The sequence below is a fragment of the Delphinus delphis genome, chromosome 16 (assembly GCF_949987515.2).
Source record: "Delphinus delphis chromosome 16, mDelDel1.2, whole genome shotgun sequence".
Taxonomy (NCBI): Eukaryota; Metazoa; Chordata; class Mammalia; order Artiodactyla; family Delphinidae; genus Delphinus; species Delphinus delphis.
The window spans coordinates 2,671,426-2,694,847 of record NC_082698.1 but is presented as its reverse complement, the minus strand read 5'-3'; the positions used below and the strand labels follow the sequence as shown (position 1 = coordinate 2,694,847).

The 23,422-nt window shown below is 44.1% G+C and overlaps 1 protein-coding gene across 6 annotated transcripts in view; it reads right to left on the bottom strand.

Moving 5' to 3' along the window:
- C16H10orf143 (chromosome 16 C10orf143 homolog) overlaps positions 1 to 20,600 on the bottom strand; it is a 106,067-nt gene extending 85,467 nt beyond the window's left edge. For 3 of the 6 annotated variants that reach the window (XR_009522378.1, XR_009522377.1, XR_009522379.1), the window contains exon 1: positions 20,271 to 20,600. Coding sequence is in view for 3 of the 6 variants with exons in the window: in XM_060033833.1 (XP_059889816.1) it covers positions 20,271 to 20,339 (69 nt within the window). In the remaining 3 variants the exon portion in view is untranslated. The remainder of the gene's footprint in view (positions 1 to 20,270) is intronic. The other 3 variants (XM_060033833.1, XM_060033834.1, XM_060033832.1) reach the window with 3 other exon arrangements.
- Between the last annotated feature and the right edge of the window lie 2,822 nt (positions 20,601 to 23,422).

The following is a 23,422-nucleotide window of genomic DNA, read 5'->3' as shown; positions in this document are numbered from 1 at the left end:
AAGACATGAACAGACAAAGTTATAAAAATGGCCTCCAAACACAGGAAAGGCTCAAACTCACTTATATTTACAGAAGTGAAAATTAAGACAATATCAAGATACCACTGTCATCTATCAGGCTGGCAAAATTTTTCAAGTGTGATGCGGCCTCTGTTGGTGAGGCTGTAGGAAACAGGCACGCTGCTGATGGGAGTGCACTCTGCAGGGAAATTTGGCTGCTGATGGGAGTGCACTCTGCAGGGAAATTTGGCTGCTGATGGGAGTGCACTCTGCAGGGAAATTTGGCGGTATGCAACAAAGCTCACTTTTTAACCCAGAAACTACACCTCTAGGAATCTACCCTCCAGGCACAGCAACAAGCGTGTGAAAAGTAAAGACTGCACGGGGTTACTCATGGCAGCACTGGTTAAAGCGCAAGGTATTGGAAACAACCTAGATGGAGAGTGGTCGGACAAACATGGTACTCTCCAGGCAGTGGAGTGCCATGCAGCGGTAAAAAGGAGGAGGGTCCCTGGCTTGCAGTGATTTCCATGATATACCGTGAAGTAAAAAGACAAACTGCAAAAGAATATCTATGATCTGCTATCCTGCATGTAAGAAAGAAGGGGATATAAGACATTATACACCTCTCTGCTCATCTGTGCAAGAGAAATACTGGGAGGATATATCAGAAGCTGAAGACAGTGGGTGGGAAGGGGCTGGCCAGAAGGGGGCTGGCACCAGGGATGAGGCGGGAGCCCCGCCCTGCTGAGCTTGTTCTTGGGTAGTTCTGAGTCTTAGAACCATAGTAACATTTCATGTGCCCAAACAATAAGTTTGAAATTTAAATCAAAAAGCATGTCAGGGAGAGGGTACCCAAATGGAACACAAACAATAACAAACAAAACAGAACTGTATTACAAAAGAGTAACATAGCCACTGAAGGACAGAACCATCCTGAGTAAGCCTGGAAAATACTATTCTGACTAGAAACTTAAACGGCTAATGACAGAGCCCATTAGAAATTATGGAAATGAAAAGTAGTTATGGAAAAACTCAGTAGATCACTAAACAGTGAGTCACTGATGAAAAATCACTAATCAACTATGAGAGAGAACCAAAAAAATTACCTGGACCGCAGCGCAGAGTCAGAGACACAAAAAACTATGAAAACCAGTAAAGGAGAAGGAAGGTAGACTGAGAAGATCCAACACTCACACATCCTCCAGATTTGGAGTGTTAAAATAAATAAATGATAGTGAGGCAATATTTGAACTAAAGACAGAATTTTTCAGAACCAAGGCATGAAATGAATTAGATTTGAAAATCCAACCAAACGCCACACAGGATTGACAGAAGAAGAACCCATATCCAGACATATCACAATGTAACTGCAGAACATCAAGGATAAAGAGAAAAGAGAAGAGGCCACCTCTTTAAAAGTACCTCTTTTAAAGTAAAGAGGCTGTATGCAATTACTGACTCTAGTTAGGAAATCTGTTTCTCGCAGGGTTACCAGTTTTGAAGCTTTATTGGCATACTAGGATTGAATAAATAGGTAAATATACTGTCAATAATGAGAGCCAGCTTTCTATTAATGAAGAAAAATTACAAATAAAGAAAGGGAGAAGGCTACAATGAACCCAGGGGTGCTGGATTAGCAATGGAATTATTAGTATGAATGCACAGTTTTTAATACATATCCAGATAGAGATACAGAAATATACATAGATGTGTGTATACATATGTAAATACAAATACATATACATTTACCCACATATATAAAATATGTATTTTATAATGTACACATTATAAATATGTATATAATATATACATTTCCTAGCTATGTCTGCTGAGAACAATGGCACCCTACCAGCAAGACTACACCTAAGCCCCTAGATACTGGTTTCTAAATATCATTCTCCCATTAAAGGAATCTGGGCTCCGTGGAAAGTGGCTGATTCAGGGATGGAGCGAGGAAAATATAAGCTGAGCCTTAAACATTTTCTGGCACCCAAAATAAGAAAGAGTTGTGCTTTTTTTTAAAGGACAAGGGCACATCAAAAAAAAAAAATAGCACCAACCTGAAGGAGTTCCTAACGGCCAAAGCTGAAACAGCTCAAGCAATAAAATAAATAACAATAGCAGTGGATTGTAATCCACAGAATAAATACCTGTGAGGCTAACCAAAACAAAAATAATTGAATAATTGGGGGAGAAAGAATAGCTCTTCCCTGCAGATGAATTCTAATTAATAAGTATAAAATGAATGAGGGAAAGACAAAATCATCATTAAGTATATACCACAGTGAAAAATATTTCAGGCAAGATTTACTAATAGATGCTAAATCAGTAGGCAAAGGTTTAAGGAGAAGTAGGATATGGCACAGTCTCAAAGTATCTCCCCCAAGGTATGTATTAATTATGAAGAGAAAACCAGTAACTTTACAGGGGATGAAACCACCTTCATCCAGAGATAGAATGAAGGTTAATATCACCAGTAATGAGACATCCTGACATCATGGACCCCCAATGGGATGCGCTAAGAAAGTGTAACATCACCTCTGTGACATTCGTGCCCGAAAATGCACGGCCTCAACCTCATGACAGAAAATGCTGAACAACCAAAATTGAGTGACGTTCTTCTGCAAAATAACTGACCACTGCTCCTTAAAAGTGCCAAGGTCGGGACTTCCCTGGTGGCGCAGTGGTTAAGAATCCGCCTGCCAATGCAGGGGACATGGGTTCAAGCCCTGGTCCGGGAAGATCCCACATGCTGTGGTGCAACTAAGCCCATGCACCACAACTACTGAGGCTGAGCTCTAGAGCCTGCAAGCCACAACTACTGAGCCCGCGTGCCACAACTACTGAGTCCGCGTACCACAACTACTGAAGCCCATGCGCCTAGAGCCCGTGTCCCACAACAAGAGAAGCCACTGCAATGAGAAGCCCATGCACCACAAGGAAGAGTAGCCCCACTTGCTGCAACTAGAGAAAGGCCGCACGCAGCAACGAAGACCCAACACAGCCAAAAATAAATAAATTTACTAAAAAAAAAAAAAAGTGCCAAGGTCAGGAAAGACTGAGGAAGCCTCATAGACTGGAAAAGTCTAAGCAAACACCAGGACTAAGTGCAATGTGGGGTCCTGGATTAGATCCAGGAACAGAAAAAGGATGTTAGTGGGAAAACAGGTGAAACTTGAGTAAGGTCTGTAGTTTGGTTAATCGTCCTGCACCAATGTGAACTTCATGGTTTGCTAACTGCACTACAATTACGTACGCTGTTTAGGTGAAGGGTGTTCATGAATTCTCTATATTTGGGTTTTTGTTTTTTTCCCCCAACATTTCTGTAAGTCTAAAACGATCCGGAAATAAAATTTTAAAAATGAAGGTAAGAAAGTCTCTCGCACCCACTGTGGCATGTATGCACACTTCTAGAAATACGGATGCAGCCAGATTGCCTCCCCACAGCCCGCTAATTCTAATTTTTCCCTCTTGAGCAACATAAAGTAAACAGTGACAGGTGTGTAAGATAAAAATCCTTTCCGATGTGTGAAGACAGCTCTCAGGTACTTTTGAGGCTATTCTCTCCAGCCAAACTTTCCTACTGCCTTTCACTATCCCGTATCTGAGGTTTATCCACAGTCTTCCCATCCTAGACACGCTGCCCTGGAGTTCCTAAATCGTCAAGATCCCTCTTAAAACGCACCATGCAAAACACTTGCAATGCCCTGTCGCCAGCCACAGAGGAGAGCCGCGTCCCCACCTCCCCAGCTCGGCCCTGAGCCTGCGGGGAAGAAACCCCTGCCAGCCGAGCGGTCCTGGCGACCACGGCATTGGGTCCACGTGAGGCCAGCGCCCCCAGCTCCGCGTCTCCTCCACAGGAAGCACCGTCCCGTTGCTGGTGCCCACTGACTGTCCTTGTTCTTTAAATTCAACTGCAGGCTCTGCTACGTCCCCTTGTTAAGTGTAATTTGATTTCCATGTTGTTTTCTAGTGTATCAAAGTACTGCCAAATACTGCCGTAATCATGCAGATTGCCTTCGTGATTGGAGATGACGCCGCCTTCTGTGTCCCACCTGAGTCGACCGAAGTGTTGAAGAAGGAAAGACCAAGGACCTAGATCTCCGGTTACTCAGGATCTGCTCAGTCTTTACACTTTAAAAAGAGGCATGACGTGTAAAAGGGGTTTACTGTCAAGCTCCAATAATCTGGGCAGGGCTTCCCTGGCGGTCCGGTTGTTAAGATGCCGCGCTTGCACTGCAGGGGCGCGGGTTCCATCCCTGGTCAGGGAACCAGGGCACCGCGTGCTGCGCGGGACGGCGGAAAAAACATCGGGGCAAAGGGACGAAGTGGAGATACTAAACGCGCCCGTGCCATGTTACACACAGGCTGCGACTTTCCCGTCAGTAGCGTCACAGGCTGGTATAACTGCGGTATTACTGTCTCCCTCGCTCCTTCCCAACACCACTTGCCAAGAAGGAAAGCAAAGGGCGTGGGTGGGCGACTGCGGCCGCAAGCCATACTTTCTGGATGGAGTCTACACACGCTGGAGCTACACTCGAAACTCTTCCTCTCTGGCGTCTAATAACTTCTGGCACAGTAAGGTCAGCAGACCTGGGACCACAGCCGGTGACAAGATGACACTCCTCGCGGCGCTCAGGTGGCCGCGGCTGGGTCCCCAAATCCCGGGGCAGGGGAGAGGGGAGCCACACTGACACTGGGGTGCTCAGCGAGGGCTGTGCTCCTCTAGGGAATGTGGGGATCACCTGCTTGGTGGCCCTCAGCCATTTGAGTGGATTAAATTATTCATGTTTTCTGCCATTTACTGTGGATTGTTGAAAGCTGGCCGCATACGATACTGATCCGTATCATTTACTTGGGAAATATTCCAGTTATCGTGGATTGGCCTGGACCAGAGGAAGACGAAGGATGCAGAGGCATTAAACTCCGGGATGCTTGTGCTGCATGGCTTGCTCTCTTCCACTCCCTACTAGAGAGGCTCTGTCAGCCTTCATAAAGGCAGATGAAGATTTACCACCCAAATAAAAGACTCTTGCTCTGTATAAACAAAATTAAAATCCTGAGTATACACAAAGACCCCATTACTTAATAATTGAAGATCTACCAAACAGCAACCTCGCCAGAGAGGAGTTGAAACAGGAACATGGTTGAGTAAGAGAAGACACTTGATAAGATGCATAAATTAAAACATAAAAGATGTATCATGTTCCCACAATGATGGGACACACAGCTGGCCTGTCTGGGAAAGACAAGCTCCCCTCCATTGAGAAGGCAGGTCATGCCTTTGCTGCCGGGACTCTTTCCTTTACCGGAAGTGATGGGGCCCCGGCGAGCTTGGTGAGTGGGGTGAACGGGAGGTGGGGTAAAGGTTTCACAAGCTGGCAGAAACGGAGTGCACAGCCCTGGCTAGTAGAAACCAGACGGGGGCTGTTCTCCTGATGCGCCCGGGCACACATGGGTGAGCCAGCAACAGGGAGCACACAGAGCACCGTCCAGCCCGGCTCTGTCGAGGGCCAGCTCTGACCTGGACTGAACCCACACATGCGGCCACCTCTGGAAACCCATTTCTCGACTCTGTGCTCGAGAAGGATGTGGAGGATAAAGACGCCAACTTCCTGAACCCTGACAGAAACACAGCGTGTATCCTCTTCAGTCAGCACAGCAACAAAGTGGCACGCTCTTAAAAACCTTAAGTTAAGCATATATAATACGTATGCTAATATATGTCAAGCATATTTAAGTTAGAACGCCAGTGTAAATCATTAGAAGTTGGTAATGCAATTAAAGGTAATTCTCTACACACACACACACACAATAATCTCAGCTTTCATTTCAAAGGTATTTTAAGGATTTTTATTGACTAATGGAGATTATTCAAAAGATCATTTGTATTATAAACGTGTGATGCTGGTTAACGGGGTTCTAGTTATCAGAAAATCTGCTGAGTGAGTTTTTTATAGGTTACTTTTAACTCTATCGTAGTAAAGAAAGTTTACTTTTTCTGGAATAGGATGCAGACGTCCATCAGCTCTGATACAGAACCCTTAGTGCTTATGAACAGGATTAATAAGGCCTACAGACTGTCGTTGAGAAAGAAAGTGTGTTTCCATCAAGCAGAGATTCCCCCTCAGTGACACTTGGAAACGACCTTGTGCTCTTGGGGAGGGGTTGCTTTCTGCGGCACAGAGCAAACTACAGAAAACACCAGAAGCTAGGGTCCCTACTCTCAACCCCATGTTGTCAGGGCATCCCAGGACTTCAGCCACGTGGACCGTAATATTGAGATGCTGCGCTTCCCTCAGCTGCCCTTTCCAGAAGACTCCTCACCTTACCGGGCACGGGCTTGCATCCACGCCCTGGACCAAGTCTAGCTCAGCAAAGAGAATGCATCACCTCCCGATGAGGAGATGAACGAGGTTAAGCCTCGGGCAGGAGTGAGAGCTGGTTCCCTAGAGGAAGGTAGCGGAGGAGAGTGAAGAAAAATCACTCTTTACTTCCAATTAAAAGACAAATGCACACTCTAGGCTGAGGATTAATTCTGCTTGCATGGTTTACCAAGGACACTATAACCCTAAATTGTAAAAATCTACTCACCACAGGTGGAGCCTAGTAACCGTCCCTGCAATGATAAAAAACTACAGCTTGGAGTGTTTCTGCATGTGTTCTTTCTGGTTTTTTGGGGTTTTTTGGCTGCATTTGGGTCTTCGTTGCTGCGTGTGGGTTTTCTCTAGTTGCGGCAAGGGTTTTCTTTGTGGTGCGCGGGCTTCTCATTGCTGTGGCTTCTCTTGTTGCGGAGCACGGGCTCTAGGCGCATGGGCTTCAGCAGTTGTGGCGCACGGGCTTAGTTGCTCCGCGGCCAGTGGGATAGAACCCTGGTCGGGGAAGGGTTCTATCTGCATTGGCAGGCGGATTCTTAACCACTGCGCCACCAGGGAAGTCCGTGCATTTGTTATTTCAATAACAAACAAAAATTCTGCGACGTAGGAAGGATAGGGAATTTTATTTCTATGAAGTCCACAAACCTCAGGTAACTTGCCTGGTGATTTGAGATGGCAGAGCTGGGGCTCAGTGTGCATTCATTCTAACTGGGGAGACAAGACTGAAACATACACTAAAGCAACACTAAAAACTTTACAATAATGTAGGAAAAATATTTCAAAACTTAATATAAAGCTATAGTAATCAAGATAGTGTGGTAATGGCACAGGGATACATATAACAGATCAATGGAATGGAATTGAGAGTCCAGAATAAACCCTTCCATTTACGGTCAACTAACTTTTGACAAGAGTGCCGAGACAATTCAACAGAGAAAGAAGCGTCTTTATAAGGAATGGTGCTGGTGTAATGCTATATCCATACACACAAAGAGAAACACAGGGCCCTATCGTTTACCACACACAAAGATGAACTCAAAATGGATCAGAGAGCTAAATGTCAGAACTAAAAGTATTAAATTTTTAGAGGAGAACATAGGAGAATATCTCTGTGATCTTTGGTTAGGCAAAGATTTTTTTAGATATGACAGCAAAAGCATGACTCGTAAAAGAAACAAATTGATAAATTGGATTTGATCAATATCGAAAACTTTGGGGCTCCAAAAGACACCATTAAGAAAGTGAAAAGACAAGGCACATTCTTGGAGAAACTGCTTACACACCACACACACGTTAAAGGACTTGTCTCCAGAATATATAAAGAAGTCTTTCAACCTCACAAGAAGACAACACAATTTTTTAAACGGGCAAAGGATCTGAATAGTAATTCTGCCAACAAATATATACATACGGTCAATAAGTACATGAAAAGATGTTCAACATCATTAGTCATTAGAAAAAGGCAAATCAAAACCACAATGGCGCTTCCCTGGTGGTGCAGTGACTGAGAGTCCGCCTGCCGATGCAGGGGACATGGGTTCGTGCCCCATTCCGGGAAGGTCCCACAGGCTGAGGAGCGGCTGGGCCTGTGGGCCATGGCCGCTGAGCCTGCGCGTCCGGAGCCTGTGCTCCGCAATGGGAGAGGCCACAACAGTGAGAGGCCTGCGTACCGCAAAAAAAAAAAAAAAAACCCACAATGGGATACCGCTTCCCACCCACTTAGAATGGTTATAATCCAAACAAGTGTTGGCAAGGATGTGGAGAAAATGGGACACTCATTTGTTGCTAGTGGGAATTTAAATGGTGCAGCTGCTTTACAAAGCAGTTTGGTGACTCCTCAAAATGTTAAGTGCAGAGTTAGCTGACAACCCAGAATTCCCCAGCTAGGTACGCACCCAAGAGAGATGAAAACATATGTCCACACAAAAACTCGGTCATGAATGTTCACAGCATCATTACTTATAAAATCCCCAAAGTGCAAACAACCTGAATGTCCATCAACTGAGAAATGGTTAAATAAAATGTGGTATTATCTATACAATGCAATGTTATTTAGAAACAAGACGGAATAAAATACTGATATATGCTTCAATATGGATGAACCTTAAAAACATTATTACGCTAAGTGAAAGAAGCCAGTCACAAGAGACCAAACACTGTGTGATTCCATGTATATGAAGTGGCCAGAGAAGGCAAATCAAGAGACAGAGCTGGGGGAGGGGGAGCTGCTAGTGGGTACCAGGTTTCTTTTGGGGTGATGAAAATGTTCTGAAATTAGATTACGATGATGTCTACACAACCCTGTACGTACACTAAAACCACGGATCCGTGCACTTTAACAGAGTGGACTTAACGGTATATAAATTTGCAATACTGTGATTTATAAGAAATATATATATCGTCATTCCGGTGACCAACACATATTTTTCAGATATATGTGGTCTTTGTCCATGGTTCCTGGATCACAGCTCCCAAAACCCTTGGAATTTGCCACGTGATTAGAGCAACGTGAGTGTTCTCTGTCAATAATACGTGGTCTCTAGTCCTCAGTTCCTGAAACCACTTCACAGCCATAAAGGTGAAGTGGGTGTCTCCTTATTCATAACAAGCCCCCTTCCACCCCAACTAGGTTTATGCTAATGAAGTGACTTTTGACAAGCACCTGGGGGGTGGGGGCACTTGCTGCCTGAGGAAAAAGGTAGAAAACTAGATGGATGGAACTTTCAGTCCCACCCCCTGATTTCCGGGGAGGGAAGAGGGGACAGAGTCAGTGTTCAACCATGCGTATATAACAAAGCCACCACAAAGCCCAGAAGGAGGGGGTTCGGAGAGCTTCCAGGATGGGGAACCAGACGCTTCCACAACCAGTGTGCCAGGCCCCAAGCTCCAGGAAGACAGAACCTCCTTTGTTCAGGAACTCATCCTATGTGTTTCTCCATCTGGCTGTTGATTCGTATCCTTCAATGTCCTTTTACAATAAATTGGTAATCTAGTGAGTAAACGGGCTTCCTGAGTTCTGTGAGCTGTTTTAGGAAGTTAATTGAATCTAAGGAGGGGGTCGTGGGACCCTCTGATTTATAGCCAGTTGGTAACAACCTGAGCTTTCAACGGGCATCTGAAGTGCAGGGCAGCCTTGGGGGACTGAGCCCTTTACCTGTGGGGTCTGATACTGTCCCTGGGTAGTTAGTGTCAGGATTGAGCTGAATCCTCGGACATCCTACTGGTGTCCCAGAACTGCTGTGGGCAAGCCTCTCCTCCAACACATACACACATTGGAACTGGGTCCAGGAACCCATTTAAAATGATACATAAATAAAGCTATTTTTTTAATGGGCAAAAAAACTGAATAGACAGTCCACCAAGAAAGATATAAATGATTAATAAATACATAAAAAGATCTTCAACATCGTTCGTCGTTAGGGAAATGCAAATTGATATTGCTGTGAATACCTAACTTCACACCTACGAGGATAACTATAATCAAAACGACAGACACCGTGAGGATGTGGACAAACCAGAATACTCACAGGAGGCCAGTGGAGGTGCAAAATGCTACTGCCACTTTGGGAAACAGTCTGGCAGTTTCTAGGAAGTTAAACATCAATTTACCATTGGAACCAGCCATCCCGGTGAGGGACATCTATCTAGCAGAAATGAAAAGTTATGTCCACACAATGATCTCTATGTGACCCTTGTGAGTTCTCAGCACTATGCATAATAGCCAAAAAGGAAAAACAGCCCCAATGTCCATCCGCTGATGAATAAACAAAATGTGGGCTATCTATACAATGGAATATTATTTAGCAATCAAAAAACAATACACTAATATATGCTTCATCATGGATGAACCTCAAAAAACATTATGAGAGTGAAAGAAGTCAGCTGCAAAACCACACACTGTATGATTCTGTTTACATGAAGTGTCCAGAAAAGGCAAATCTAGAGAAACAGAAAGTAGATCAGCACTTGACTGGAACTGGGGGTGGGAACAGGAGTCATTGCAAACGGGCACAAGAGTTCTTTCTGAGGTGAAGCAGTCTAAAACTGGGTGGTGATGGTTGCACAACTAAAGTGACGAAAAATCACTTCATTGTACACTTAATATTTTAAAAACCCTAATCAACGTGGTCTTGATGATAAGCGCAAAAGGGAAATCCGAGAAGTCATGGGCCATGGGCATGGTCCTGAAGGGGAACACTGCACTCAGCTGATATATAATTTCCCCTAAATAAATGAAACTTAGAAAATATCAACAATTTTATGCATCAATGTAATCCTCCCTTCACTTCTTTTCAGTTAAACACACATACACACATGCTCTTCCACGTTAAGCAGTCACGAAGTAGGTGCTGAACACCTACTGGGTGCCTCGCTTGGCTCTGGGCACCTGGTAATTAGAGAAGCAGACGCCAGGTCGTGGTCTTCCATGGGCCACTGCTGAACACAACAGATACCTACAAGGGCCCAAACCGTGGAAAACTACCTCCTGACTGACCTAACCTCATTTTGACTTTTCTGTGTCATGTACAAAGAAATCTGCTGAAAACTAGAAATGACTGAGGCTATGTGTAGCTGGCAGTATGAGTATTTGTATTAGAGTTATAACTGAAGGTGAATTATGATTGATAAATTTCCTTTTTCAAGATGGAAGAATGGCTGAATACAATTAAACTGAGTAGACCAGACAATACGAAGTAGCTCAACAGATGATTTCTAAACTAAAAGACAGGTGAGAGAAATAAATAACTTGTTTCTTGAAGAGTGGGTTACAATTACTTAGAATGAAGAGTGGCCACAGAAAGGCAAAACAAAAGGGCTCTGTCAGGGGTCCGCATCATCAGCTACTATACATTAGGTTTTTTGTTTAGTTTTGCTTTTTAATTTATTTTTGGCTGGGTTGGGCCTTCGTTGCTGCACGTGGGCTTTCTCTAGTTGCGGTGAGCGGGGTCTATTCTTCGCTACAGTGCAAGGGCTTCTCATTGCAGTGGCTTTCCTTGTTGCAGAGCATGGGCTCTAGGCACATGGGATTCAGTAGTTGTGGTACGTGGGCTCAGTAGTTGTGGTTCGTGGGCTCTAGAGCACAGGCTTAGTAGTTGTGGCGCACGGGCTTAGTTGCTCCGTGGCATGTGGGATGTTCCTGGACCAGGGCTCAAACCCGTGTCCCCTGCATTGGCAGGCAGATTCTTAACCACTGCGCCACCAGGGAAGTCCCTGTTCATTAGATTTTCACAGTGGGGATCTCAATTCAGCAGATGAGCCAATAAAACCTACATCCTACAGGACGAAACAAGCAAATTTAACTCTGAATTTTCTCACTTTGTAAGTTCAACCCCATAGGACAACCTGGATGGAGTTAAAGCCATCAATATGTCTAAGTGGTTTTGCCTACAAGGACTACTAGCTTTACTGGATAACTTTTCAAGTGTTAACAAAGGCAGATCTAAAAGTTATCCAGAAAAGAGTGGATATAAAATACCCTCGGCCCTCTAATTTAGGGGCAGCTATTCATAATACCAAGAATTGGTGAAAACGGCAGACTGGAATTTTACAATTTACTCACATCTGAATTTCAACAGCTGCATCCAAAACATTCCAGATTGCAGCTCACAATTACCTGCCCTCTCCCCAAGCTCAAGCCTGCTCATCCCTGGACTGAAGACATGACCTGTGTACAGGTGTGGTGCCCACAAGGAAAAACATGTCTGCCAACAGCATGTGCACCTGAACACCTTCAACCTGCAGAAGAGCCCACACAGCACAGCTAAATAAAGTCACACCAGGGCTGACAAGCTAAATGCTGTGCAGAAAACATTCACATTGTTAGCGGTTTTAGCTAGCAGTGACTTCGCTGCTGCAGTGCACAACCTACACAAACTTCTAAATATTCTAAGTCAAAACAGATAGAAAGCATTCACAATTGACATTCTTGCACTGTTTAAGGAGTGCCTCAAACTTAACTTTACTGAGTGTGTGTGTGTGTGTCGCAACTTCTTTCTATAAGCTTTGAATCAATAATGCAAGTAGCTCTTCAGGCCAAGATGGAGCAACAGGGGCCAGATTCACCCTCCTGCACGAAACAACCAAAAATGGACAAAATAAATGAAACAACAGATTTCAAGACACTGACCAACAAGTAACAAAGAACAGTGACCCCTGAGAGAGGGACACAAACGGGCTGAGCCCTATACCTGCCCTCCCTCACTGCCTTGAGTTTCCAGGCTGCGGCATGGCAAGGGGAACCGAGGCAGAGCCTGGGGGACTCCCTGAGTTCATAGCACATCCCTGAGCATGTTGGGGGCTCACAGGACAGAGCCCTGGAGAAAAGACAGTGGCCTAGAGCGAGAAACAGGATGATGCACACACATACAGCTGAGTGCTGGTCAGCATACACGTGTAAAGGAAGTACCCAAGGGCAGGAGAAGGGCCACCCGGAAGGATTAGGAGCAGTACCTGGTGCTCAGACTGGCTGGGAATACTGTCTGACCCTGCCGCCAAACCTGGAAAACCTCATGACTCATGACGCAGAGGGCAGACTACACAGATCTTGCTTCAGGAGTGGGGACTTATTAGCCCTAGACCAAGCCCTATTCTGGTCTCACCTAACAAATCTTAAAAGCATGATCCAAAGGCTCAAACTTTTTCCAAGTAACTTATCTGTGACCCAGAACAAAGTTCAAGCATGCTTATAGGAATCTAAAAATATCCAGCACCCCATATGGTAAAATTCACAATATCTGAGCAGCAAAGCAGCAGAAAAATATGATGCACAGTGAAGAGAACAACCTACCAAAGCTGGCCCCAAACTGACACAGGTGTAAGAATTAGCAGAGAAGGACATTTAGGAAGTCATGTTGACTGTATTCTATGTGTCTGGAATGCTACGCAGAGATATGCAAGATATTTTAAATCCCAATCAAACGTTATAAGTTGAAATCTACAATGTCTGAGATTAAAAAAAAAAAGTAACGGATATAATCAACAGCAGATTAGACACTGAAGAAAAGGTTAGTGGACTTGAAGGCACAGCAATAGAAACTACCTGAAAATAAAAAAAACAGATTTTTAAAAAAGAACAGAGCATCAGTGGTATGACCTCAAGAAGCTTAAATGATGTATAACTGGAGTTTCAGTAGGAGAGAAGAGAGGGGAAACAGAAAAAAATATTTGAAGATATAATGGCTGAAAATGTCCCAAGTTTGAGGAAAACTATAAACCCACAGATCCAAGAATTTCAGTAACACCAAACACACAAAAACATGGAGACAATTATACCAAAGAACACCATGGGCAAATTGCTCGAAGCCACTGATAAAGAGAAAACTAAAAGGACACAGAGACCAAAGATATTACATTCTGAGGAACTGAGATGGGATGACGGCAAATTTCTCATTAGAAACAAACCAATTAGGAAGACAGCGCAGCAACATCTTTAAAGTACTGAAAGAAAAAACTACCAACTTAGAATTCTGTATGTCGTAGAAATATCTTTCAAAAACGAGGGTGAAGTAAAGACATACAAAAGGTCAAAATTTTTATCACCAGTAGGTTTGTCCTATAAGAAATGTTAAAGGAATTCCTTCAGGAAGAAAACCAAAATATAAAACCAGATGGAAATACGAATCTACGAATCTACACAAAAGAATGAAGTGCACTGGAAATGGTAACTCTGTGGGCAAACAGTAAGTTTTTGCTCTTGTTACTGAAACTTCTTTAAAAGATGACTGACTGTTTAAGCAGAAATAGTAATAATATAGTATGGTTTGCAGCATATATCAAGGTAAACTGTAGGACAAGAGCAGAAAAGCAGAGAGGAGAGGGATGGAAGTGTATATTGTAAGGTTCTTACATGTACAGTGGTATGGTACCACCTGATGACAGACTGTACAATTTGAAGATGCATATTCTAAATCATAAAGCAAAAAACAAAGTTACAGTTAAGTCAATGAAGGAAATAACATGAAATCATAAAAAAATATCTTACTAAACCAAAAAGAAGTAAATAAAACAAACAAAAAGCAATATGATAGACTTTAATTATATTAACTGTCACATTAAAAGTAAATAGACTAAATACTCTAATGAAAAGGCAGAGATTATCAGACTGAGTAACAAAAAAAACCCCAATTATAGACTGTCTACAAGAAACTCACTTTAATACAAAGATACAAATAGATTAAAAGTAAAAAGGTGAAATAAGATATACAATGCTGACACTAATCCAAAGAAAGCTAAGGTGGCTATACTAATATCAGACAAAATAGATTTCAGAATGGAGAATGTTACCAGGGATATAAAAGGTGATTTCATAATGACAGAGGAGTCATTTAATCAAGACGACATACAATTCATAAATGTATATGCACATAAGAGTTTCACAGTACATGAAACAAAAACTTATAGAAGTTTTTGCAAGGAGTTTTTGCAAGTTGTTTGCAAGGAGAAAAGACAAATCTACAATTATATTCAGAGGTTTCAATACCATCTCACAAAAACCATTACAACATTAAAAATATTATAGGACATTGGGCTTCCCTGGTGGCGCAGTGGTTGAGAGTCTGCCTGCCGATGCAGGGGACACGGGTTCGTGACCCGGTCCGTGAAGGATCCCGCATGCCGCGGAGCGGCTGGGCCCGTGAGCCATGGCCGCTGAGCCTGCACGTCTGGAGCCTGTGCTCCGCAGTCGGAGAGGCCACAACAGTGAGAGGCCCGCGTACCGCAAAAAAAAAAAAAAAAAAAAATTATAGGACATGAAAAAAATTGTTAAGGATACAGAAGATATACACCAAACTATCAACCAACCTGACTTAACTGACACTTATAGAACACTTCACTCAACAGCAGAATACACATTTTCCAAGACTAACCATATTTTGAGTCATAAAAGAAGTCATCTCATAGGAAAAACAGTATGGAGGTTCCTCAAAAAAATTAAAAATACCATATGATCTGGCAACCCTACTTCATGGACATTTAGCATGTCCATGTTCACTGCAGCACTATGCACAATGGCCAAGATGTAGAAACAACCTAAATGTCCATTTCAAATGAATGGATAGAGAAAATGTGGTATATTCAAACAATGAATACCATTCAGCCCTTAAAAAATAGGAAATTTCACAATATGCAACAACATGGAGGGGCATTGAGGACATTATGCTAAGCAAAATATGCAAGATAATGAAAGACGAGTACTGCATGATTCCATTTATACGAGGTATCTAAAATAGTCAAATTCACAAAACGAAGACTGGAATGCTAACTCCAGGGGCTGTGGAGAGGAGGAAATGGAGAGTTATTCATCAGCAGAGACCCGCTGTACAACACCATACCTACAGTCAACAATAACTGATTGTACACCTATGATTTGTTAAGAGGACAGATCTCATGTTAAGCATTCTTACTACAATAAAATTTTAAAAATAAATTAAATTAAATTTTAGAAAAGGAAAAGTGTCAGTAAACTTCAAAGGATTCAAGTCACACCAAGTATGTTCTTGGACCACAGTGGAATTAAACTAGAAAGCAGTAACAAAGATCTCTAGAAAAATCCCCAAATATCTGGAAACTAAATAACACACTTCTAAATAACAAATGCATCCAAGAAAAAATCAACTGGAAAATTATAAAGCATTTTGAACTGAAAAAATAAAAAACAAAACATTACATTCACTAAAGAAGAAATGTATAGCGGTCAGTGCCTACGTTAGAAAACATGAAAGGCCTCCACCTAGTGACCTCAGAATCCACCTTCAGTCACAAGAAACAAAAGAACCAGTGAACCCAACATGAGAAGAAAAAGGGAAATAAAGAAGATGAGAGTGAAAATTATTGACAAAGTAAATAGAAAAGCAATAGAGAAAAATCAGTGAAACTTAGAAAGACATCACATGTACATAGATCAGAGACTTAATATTGTTAAGATATTAAGAGATAATATTCCTCAAATTAATCTATAGATTCAATTCAGAATTCCAGCTGACTTCTTTGCAGAAATTGACAAGTTGATCCTAAAATTCCTATGGAAATTCAAGGAACCCAGAATAGCAAAAACGATGTTGAAAAAGAACAAAGTTGGGGGACTCTCACTTCCAGGTTTCAAAACTTACTATAAAGCTACAGTAATCAAGACAGTATGGTACTGATATAAGGACAGACATACTGATCAATGGAACAGAACTGAGAATCCAGGAAAAAACCCTCACCTTTGCAGTGGGTTGGTTTTCAGCAAAGGTGCCAAGACAACTAAATGGGGGGAAAGAATAGTCTCTTCAACAAATGGTGCTTGGACAGCTTAATACCTACACGCAAATGAATGAAGTTGGAACCTTACCTCACACCATATATAAAAATTAACTTGAAATGGAATGTAGATCTAAATGTAAAAGCTAAAACTATGACTTTTAGGAAAAATACTGGGGTATGAAATAGAATAATTTTGAAAATCATGTATCCAATAAGGGACTGGTATTAAAATATACAAAGAACTATTACAACTTAATAATAAAAAGACAACAACCCAATTTAAAAATGCGCAAAGGATCTGACAGACATTTCTCCAAAGAAGATATACAAATAGCCAAAGAAACACATGAAAAGATGCTCAACATCATTAGTTATCAAGAAAATGCAAATCAAAACTACAAAGAGGTATTACTTCATATCCACTTAGAATGGTTACAATTTACAATTTAGAAAGCAGACTAAGTGTTGGTGATGATGCAGAGAAACTGAAACCCTCATACACTGCCGGTGGGAATGTAAAATGTGGCAGCCACTTTGGAAAACAATTTAGCAGTTCCTCAAATGGTTAGAGAGTTACCATATGACCCAGAAATTCCACCACTAGGTATACACCCAAGAGAAATAAAAATATATGTCTATACAAAAGCTTGAACATGTTCATAAAAGCATTATTTATAATAGCCAAAAAGCCAAATTGTACACTTTAAGTACTTGTAGTTTGTTATACCCCAATAATGTTGTTAAAAAATAAATAAAAAGAAAGAAAAATTATAGGCAAAAAACCCTGCAATAGCCAATCAATTAATGTATCCTTCTATTTTATTTCTAAAGGACATTGACAAAGAATGGAAAGAAATTACAACACAGGAAATGGCCACTTATCCCTAGGAACCAAAAGCTGGGAAAGGGGATCTTGGATCACCTCAGATTAAACCAGAAAAAAATATCAATTCAACGTGAGCCCAGGTATGCTCTGCCTAGAGAACTTGCTCTTTACAGAGCTTTTATGGAAGGAGAGTCTTCAGGGAGATGAAAGGCTGAGTAGACATGAATCTTCAGCTGTTCTAGGCAGAAACTTCTATTCTTAAAGGAAAGGTGAGTGTGGTGGGCAGGGACTGAAAGGAGCCGGGCACTGGATGCCCCGAGTCACGGGGTCAACCTAGGCAAGGACCTCACGTCTCTTCTTCCAGAGCCTAGAACAGTTCCTGATACACAATAGATGCTCAAAAAACGGCTACCCGACGGAAACGATAATCACTACTGATATTTAACTGCTACACGTGTTACCACATTAGCCAACCTTACCATGATCAGGACACTAACAAGATTACAGGAGAGGCACCTGACTCTGGTTCATGAGACTCACTCATTCCAGAGATGGGTCCTGGTGGCTGTAGCTCCTAACTCCACGGCTGGTTTTAACGCACAGGGTGTAGGGCCACTAGGCTGCCACAGAGGTAGGAAAGGAGCTGCACTTCCTGAGTGACCAAATTCTGAAGGGGGGGTGTGTGTGTGAGAGAGAACGGAAAACTTGGGACAAGAGCTTGGCTACTTAATTGAACTCAATCTGGATTATTAGATCAAAGACTAGGACACAATACAACATAAACAAGAACTTTATCAAATTAGGAGGCAATACACACCACAGCAATAAGATACCACCTCATCCTTCTTTGGTCACAATCAGGAAGTGTTGTAGCCTCAACCTGGGCGTTTAATTTCAGCAATTCCAGTCTGAAAGATCACTCAAGGTCTCTTCCATTAAGCCCTTCCTGTTCTCTCTGATCAATAGTGACCTCCGGCTCCCCACCCCTGACAGCCCATGGCATCACACTTTTCATCATTTGATGGCCAATTTAGGACTTCGTTTTGAAGTCTCATGTTTTAGGTCCACAAGCCCCCCATGGGAAGCTGTATAGCCCAGTGGTTAAGAACACAGGCTCTGGAGGCAGACAGTGGGGTTTAAGACCTACTGCCACCACTTGCTAGCTGTGCATCCTTAGGCCAGTTGATTAACCTCTCTGTACCTGAGTTTCCTCATTGGTAATACGGGTATAATAACGGATTGTTGTGAAACTGATAACCCACATGGTAGCCGCTCAAGGACTGGCAGTATCTGCCACATCTCTGCTAAATGTCTCTAAGACACACAACTCAGTGTGGCCTAACAGGAATTCCTCATTTTCTCCTGCAGTCACACGTCAATCTTTCCTCAATGACAGCACCACTGCATATCTGGGTGCTCAAGTCACAACCCTGGGAGTCACCTGGACTCCTCCCTTTATATTTCCTTCCACATCCACTCCACCAGCAAGACCTGACAGTTCTTCCTCCAAAATATACAGCCAAGTCTGTGTACTGTCACCATCTCACTCCCCTCTGTCTGAACCTCTGTCGCCTCCCACGATCTATTTATTCCTGGCCTCCCCTCTGACCACTATCCCTTTCATTTCCCACAAAGCTGCTCTGTGGAAAGAGTTAGCTCTTTAAATGTCAGTATGATCGTGTCATTCTACTATTTACTTCGCACTGTCTGGAGGACAACACCCAGGGAGTGGTGAAGCCACGGACAAAAGGTAACTGAGTCCTTGGATGTCTTTGATCTGGGTACCACCAGTCCCATACTTATATTTAGCGGCTCTGTGTTCCACGGCCCTGGGCTCACCTCCATACTGTAATGTACGGGAGAATCGAACTTCCATCCGGTTTGAGCCAATGTGGTTTGAAGTCCCTCTGTTACAGAAGCTTAACCTATGCCCTGTAATATGGCACAAGGGAGTGGGGCGCCACTGTGACAGAACATAAGTGATACTGGCTCGTGGTCAGGCAGTGGGTGGTGAGGAAACATGCTGCAGAGTAGAAAGCTCGTCACTCCTGCTATGCTGTGCAAAACATTTGAGAAAAACGTTGCCTGCATTAACTCAGAAGGCACACCCCATGCTTATGGAGCCCGTAGGTCCAGAAGAAGCAGACAAACAATTAAGAAGCACGGTATGGTGGCAGATCCTTGCTGCTCTTAGAAGGAAATAAACGAGATGAAGTGAGAAACAGCAATTCGCAGGCAGAGGTGTTAGACAAGAGCGCAGCTCAGAGGCCCTGCACTCCTGCTCCAGTCCCACAGGACTTCTTTCAGTTCCCTAAAAGCCTACGCGCTTCCTACCCACACTGTTTCCCCTTCAAGCCTCACAGAGACCCGATTACCCTCCCACCCCAGCTTGATTAGGCCCTGGCCCCCCTTACTGATCACCTCTTACCCTGCTCTCTCACAGCAAAGGCCTGGCGTGTCTACTCACCTGGCACCCATACCACACCCAGTCCAGCGCCTGCACGTGGAGGCGTGACTTAGGAACAGCGTCGTGCAGAATGCAGGACACCCCCCTGACCTAGACATCGAGACCCTGCAGGGAGCCCCGCGCACATCTGAGGGACCCTACGTCTCCAGTGCTCCTGAGCGCCCGGGTTCGCATCTCTGCGCAGGCGCGGTCTGAGGGGCGGCCCCGCCCACTACCCTCCGCCTCAGCAGGTGCGCGTGCCCCGCTCCGGCCGGGCCTCCTCCCAGGCAGGGCGCCAGAAGACGCGAGGCCCAGTGGGGGCCCGCCGAGAGCCACCGCCTTCCCGTTCCTAAGGCCCAGGCCCCGGGGGACTCACCGCGTCCCCCGGAACCTGCAGCTCCTCTGGCCTCCGCCGTCGCCACCGGCCCAGCGCCAGGGGGTCCATGCGGGCCCAGGCCCGAGGCCGCCCAGCCTCTCATGCCCACAGGCTGCAAGGTGCCGCCGCCGGCCCACGCCGCCGCGACCACGCCCTCTCCGCCCACGTGCCCCGAGGGAGCCAATGAGGGGCTGGGGGCGGGGCGCCGCAAGGAACCCTTGAGACCCGGCGGGCCCAGGCTACAGGCCGGAGTAGCGGAGGCCAGAGCCTTGAGGAGACGTTTGAGGGGACGTTTGCCTCAGGTCATTGATTCGGGAAGAGGGCTGAACGTCACTTCTCCGATCACTGAGTCGGCCGTGGGGCTCCAAAGAACCTACTCTTGGGGTTTCGTCACGATTCGACTACAGACCCTGGACCGGCTGGAGGAGCGCCCGCCTCCTTTCTTGTGATTGGTCTCCGAGCCCAGTCTGCGGCCGTCTTCCTGTGTCTGGTTGGCTGATAGAAGGCGCAGCGGGCCTTATCAGCATGGGAGAAGCTCTGGCGTCTCTGGGAGATGTAGTCCCGGGGATGCAGCTTCAACTTCCGGGCGGGAGTGGGCCCCGGTTGCTGCGAGACCGCGCGGTGGCCTCCTGCCGAGTTTGCTCGTGGTACGGTAGCTTCTCGTCTGAAGGCCCCGGGAGCACCCGCTTCTCTGAGGCAGCAGGCCTGAGCTGCCGGGGCCTTTGGGCTGTGCGGAAGGGGAAACCGAGGCCTTGCTGTCCGCGCCGTCGTGGGGTGGGATTCCCTCTGTGAGCAGTCCCCAAACCGTGGGCATCGCACCCGCGACCCAGTGCTGTGCGGAGCTGCACTGCCCTCATCTCAGGGAGCCGAGGGACCTGTCCAGGCTGGAGCGTGCTCAGGCTCGGCCGGCACCAGTACCCCACCGCAGAGCCGCACCGGCTTCTGCACCAAATCGCCGAGCCCGAGGTCCTTTCTGGTTAACTAAAATTAGTATAAGCCAGTCCTTTGACAGTGATTGGCTAGTGGGTCTGTTAGGGGCATGGCTGGCTCTGGGACAGATGTTCCTTACTGTTTAAAAAAGGGGCTGGATGGTTGGGGGCTTAGTTCTTTCCTGCTGTTGTTGCCAGTGGAAGCTCCCTGGAGCTGCTGCAGCCTTCTTATCACCATGAGGGCAGCTGGTTGGAAACTTAGTGAAAAGTAGGAAGGCATCCAGGCTAACAATGTGAGCTTCTGAACCAACCCCAAACCAGCTGACCACCAATCTCCAGACGTCTTGTCTTGTCTCTGTTATTTGAGTCACTGTAAATTTACCATTTTGCTTCAGTTGGAGGCATCTTTTGTCACAAAGACTTGTCCTTACCCGTTGTGGTGAAAAGCATGAATCCCTACTCAGCTGGGCTACTTTATGCAGGATATTCAGCAAATTAAGTAGCTAATCACGTAAGTTTTCTCATTTATAAAAGATGATGACTCTTCTGGTATTGGGAGGATTAAATGTAAAGTGCTTAGAACCATGCCTGACACAAACTAAGTGCTCAATTCTACTACTAGTACTTCTAGGACTACTAGTTAATCCTGTATCAAAAACCTTGGGACCTTCCAGTTACAAGGTGATTAAGTTCTGGGTGTGTGATATACAGCATGGTGATTATAGTAGCAATCCTGTCTTCTTTATATATTTGAAAGATGATCAGAGAGTAGATTTTAAAAGTTCTCACACAACACACACACACACAAAATGTAACTATGTGATGGATGTGTTAACTTACCTGACTGTAGTAATCACTTTGCAGTATATACATATATCAGATCATTACATTGTACACAGTAAACTTAAATGACAAATGTCAGTTATAGCTCAATAAAGATGGGGGTGGGGGACCTTGGGGCCAGATGTTTTGGAATTCAAAATTTTTTGGATTCTGTGTTAAAGGGCAGTATGCATACTGCATGAAACACCTTCAGCGGGGTCTGGAACGGCATATAATCAAAGACAATATTTCTGCAGCAAAAATGTGTGAATATTCACAAATATTAACCCGAAGTGGGATATATAAAGGCTATAGTCTTATGTTAGTTCCAATGAGTTTGCTCCAAACTTAGGGGGAAACTTCTATGTTTTAGAACTTTTTGCATTTCAGAATTGAAAATAAAGTACTACTGTGGACCTGTATTACTACCTCTACTTTAAAAACTTTGCATGTATGTGTCTTGCAGTTGAGATTAAATGACCTGCTTTGTCGTCCAGTTTCAATTTCACTGTTCTTTGCACCTAGGGCTGCTTTTTCAGATGCTTGAGCCAACCGTTGGGTAATGGGGGTACAAACGCTTAGTCCCTGAAGTAGTGACAGATGGTCTCCTTGACCAAACTACTCAGGTTCCTCTGAAATCTCTTATCAACTAGGCTCTGACCTTTGGGCTCCCGTGTTCATCCCTGCATTTTCCAGTTTCAGCAAGAATCTTGCTAAGGCAACTTAGCCAGAAGCCCCCAGCCTTGGTTTCTGATTGGGCTTCTCATCCTCCAACATCCCCCAGGGGTTGTCTGGTCATGGTGGCCTGCTTTCAGCAAGAATGCTGCTAGGTTAGTTTAGCTAGAATCTCCTCTTACCCTTGATGTTTCCTCGTAGAAATTTTCCATCCACTGACCCCACTCCCCCACCCCGCCATGCTCCTTGGCTATAAGTTACCACTTTCCCTTGTATTTAGAGTTGAGCCCAATCTCTCCACTCCTGCAAAAGCCCATTTCAGTAGTCACTATACCTGTCACAGTGGGGTCCCCCTGAGTAAAGTCTGCCTTATCATTCTTTAACAAGTGTCACGATTACTTTTTTCTTTAACACAATTGGTATATTTAGAAGGATGCAGTTTAGCTTATCACACTATTTACCAAACATCAGTCATTTGGGTACCAACCGAAAGATGTATACTAAACCTCTCCTATTATTTACCTAGTATATTTAAATTCTTAATATCTTAAAATTTAAGACTTTAAAAATAATACAAAATATCTATAAAGTAATAGTTTAAAGGACTTGTTATTCTAATATGTTAAATACATTAACAGAAGAAAACAGGAGAAAGCTTCATGGCATTGGATTCTTGCATATGATGCCAAAAACACAGTCAAGAAAAGAAAAATTAGATAAACTGAA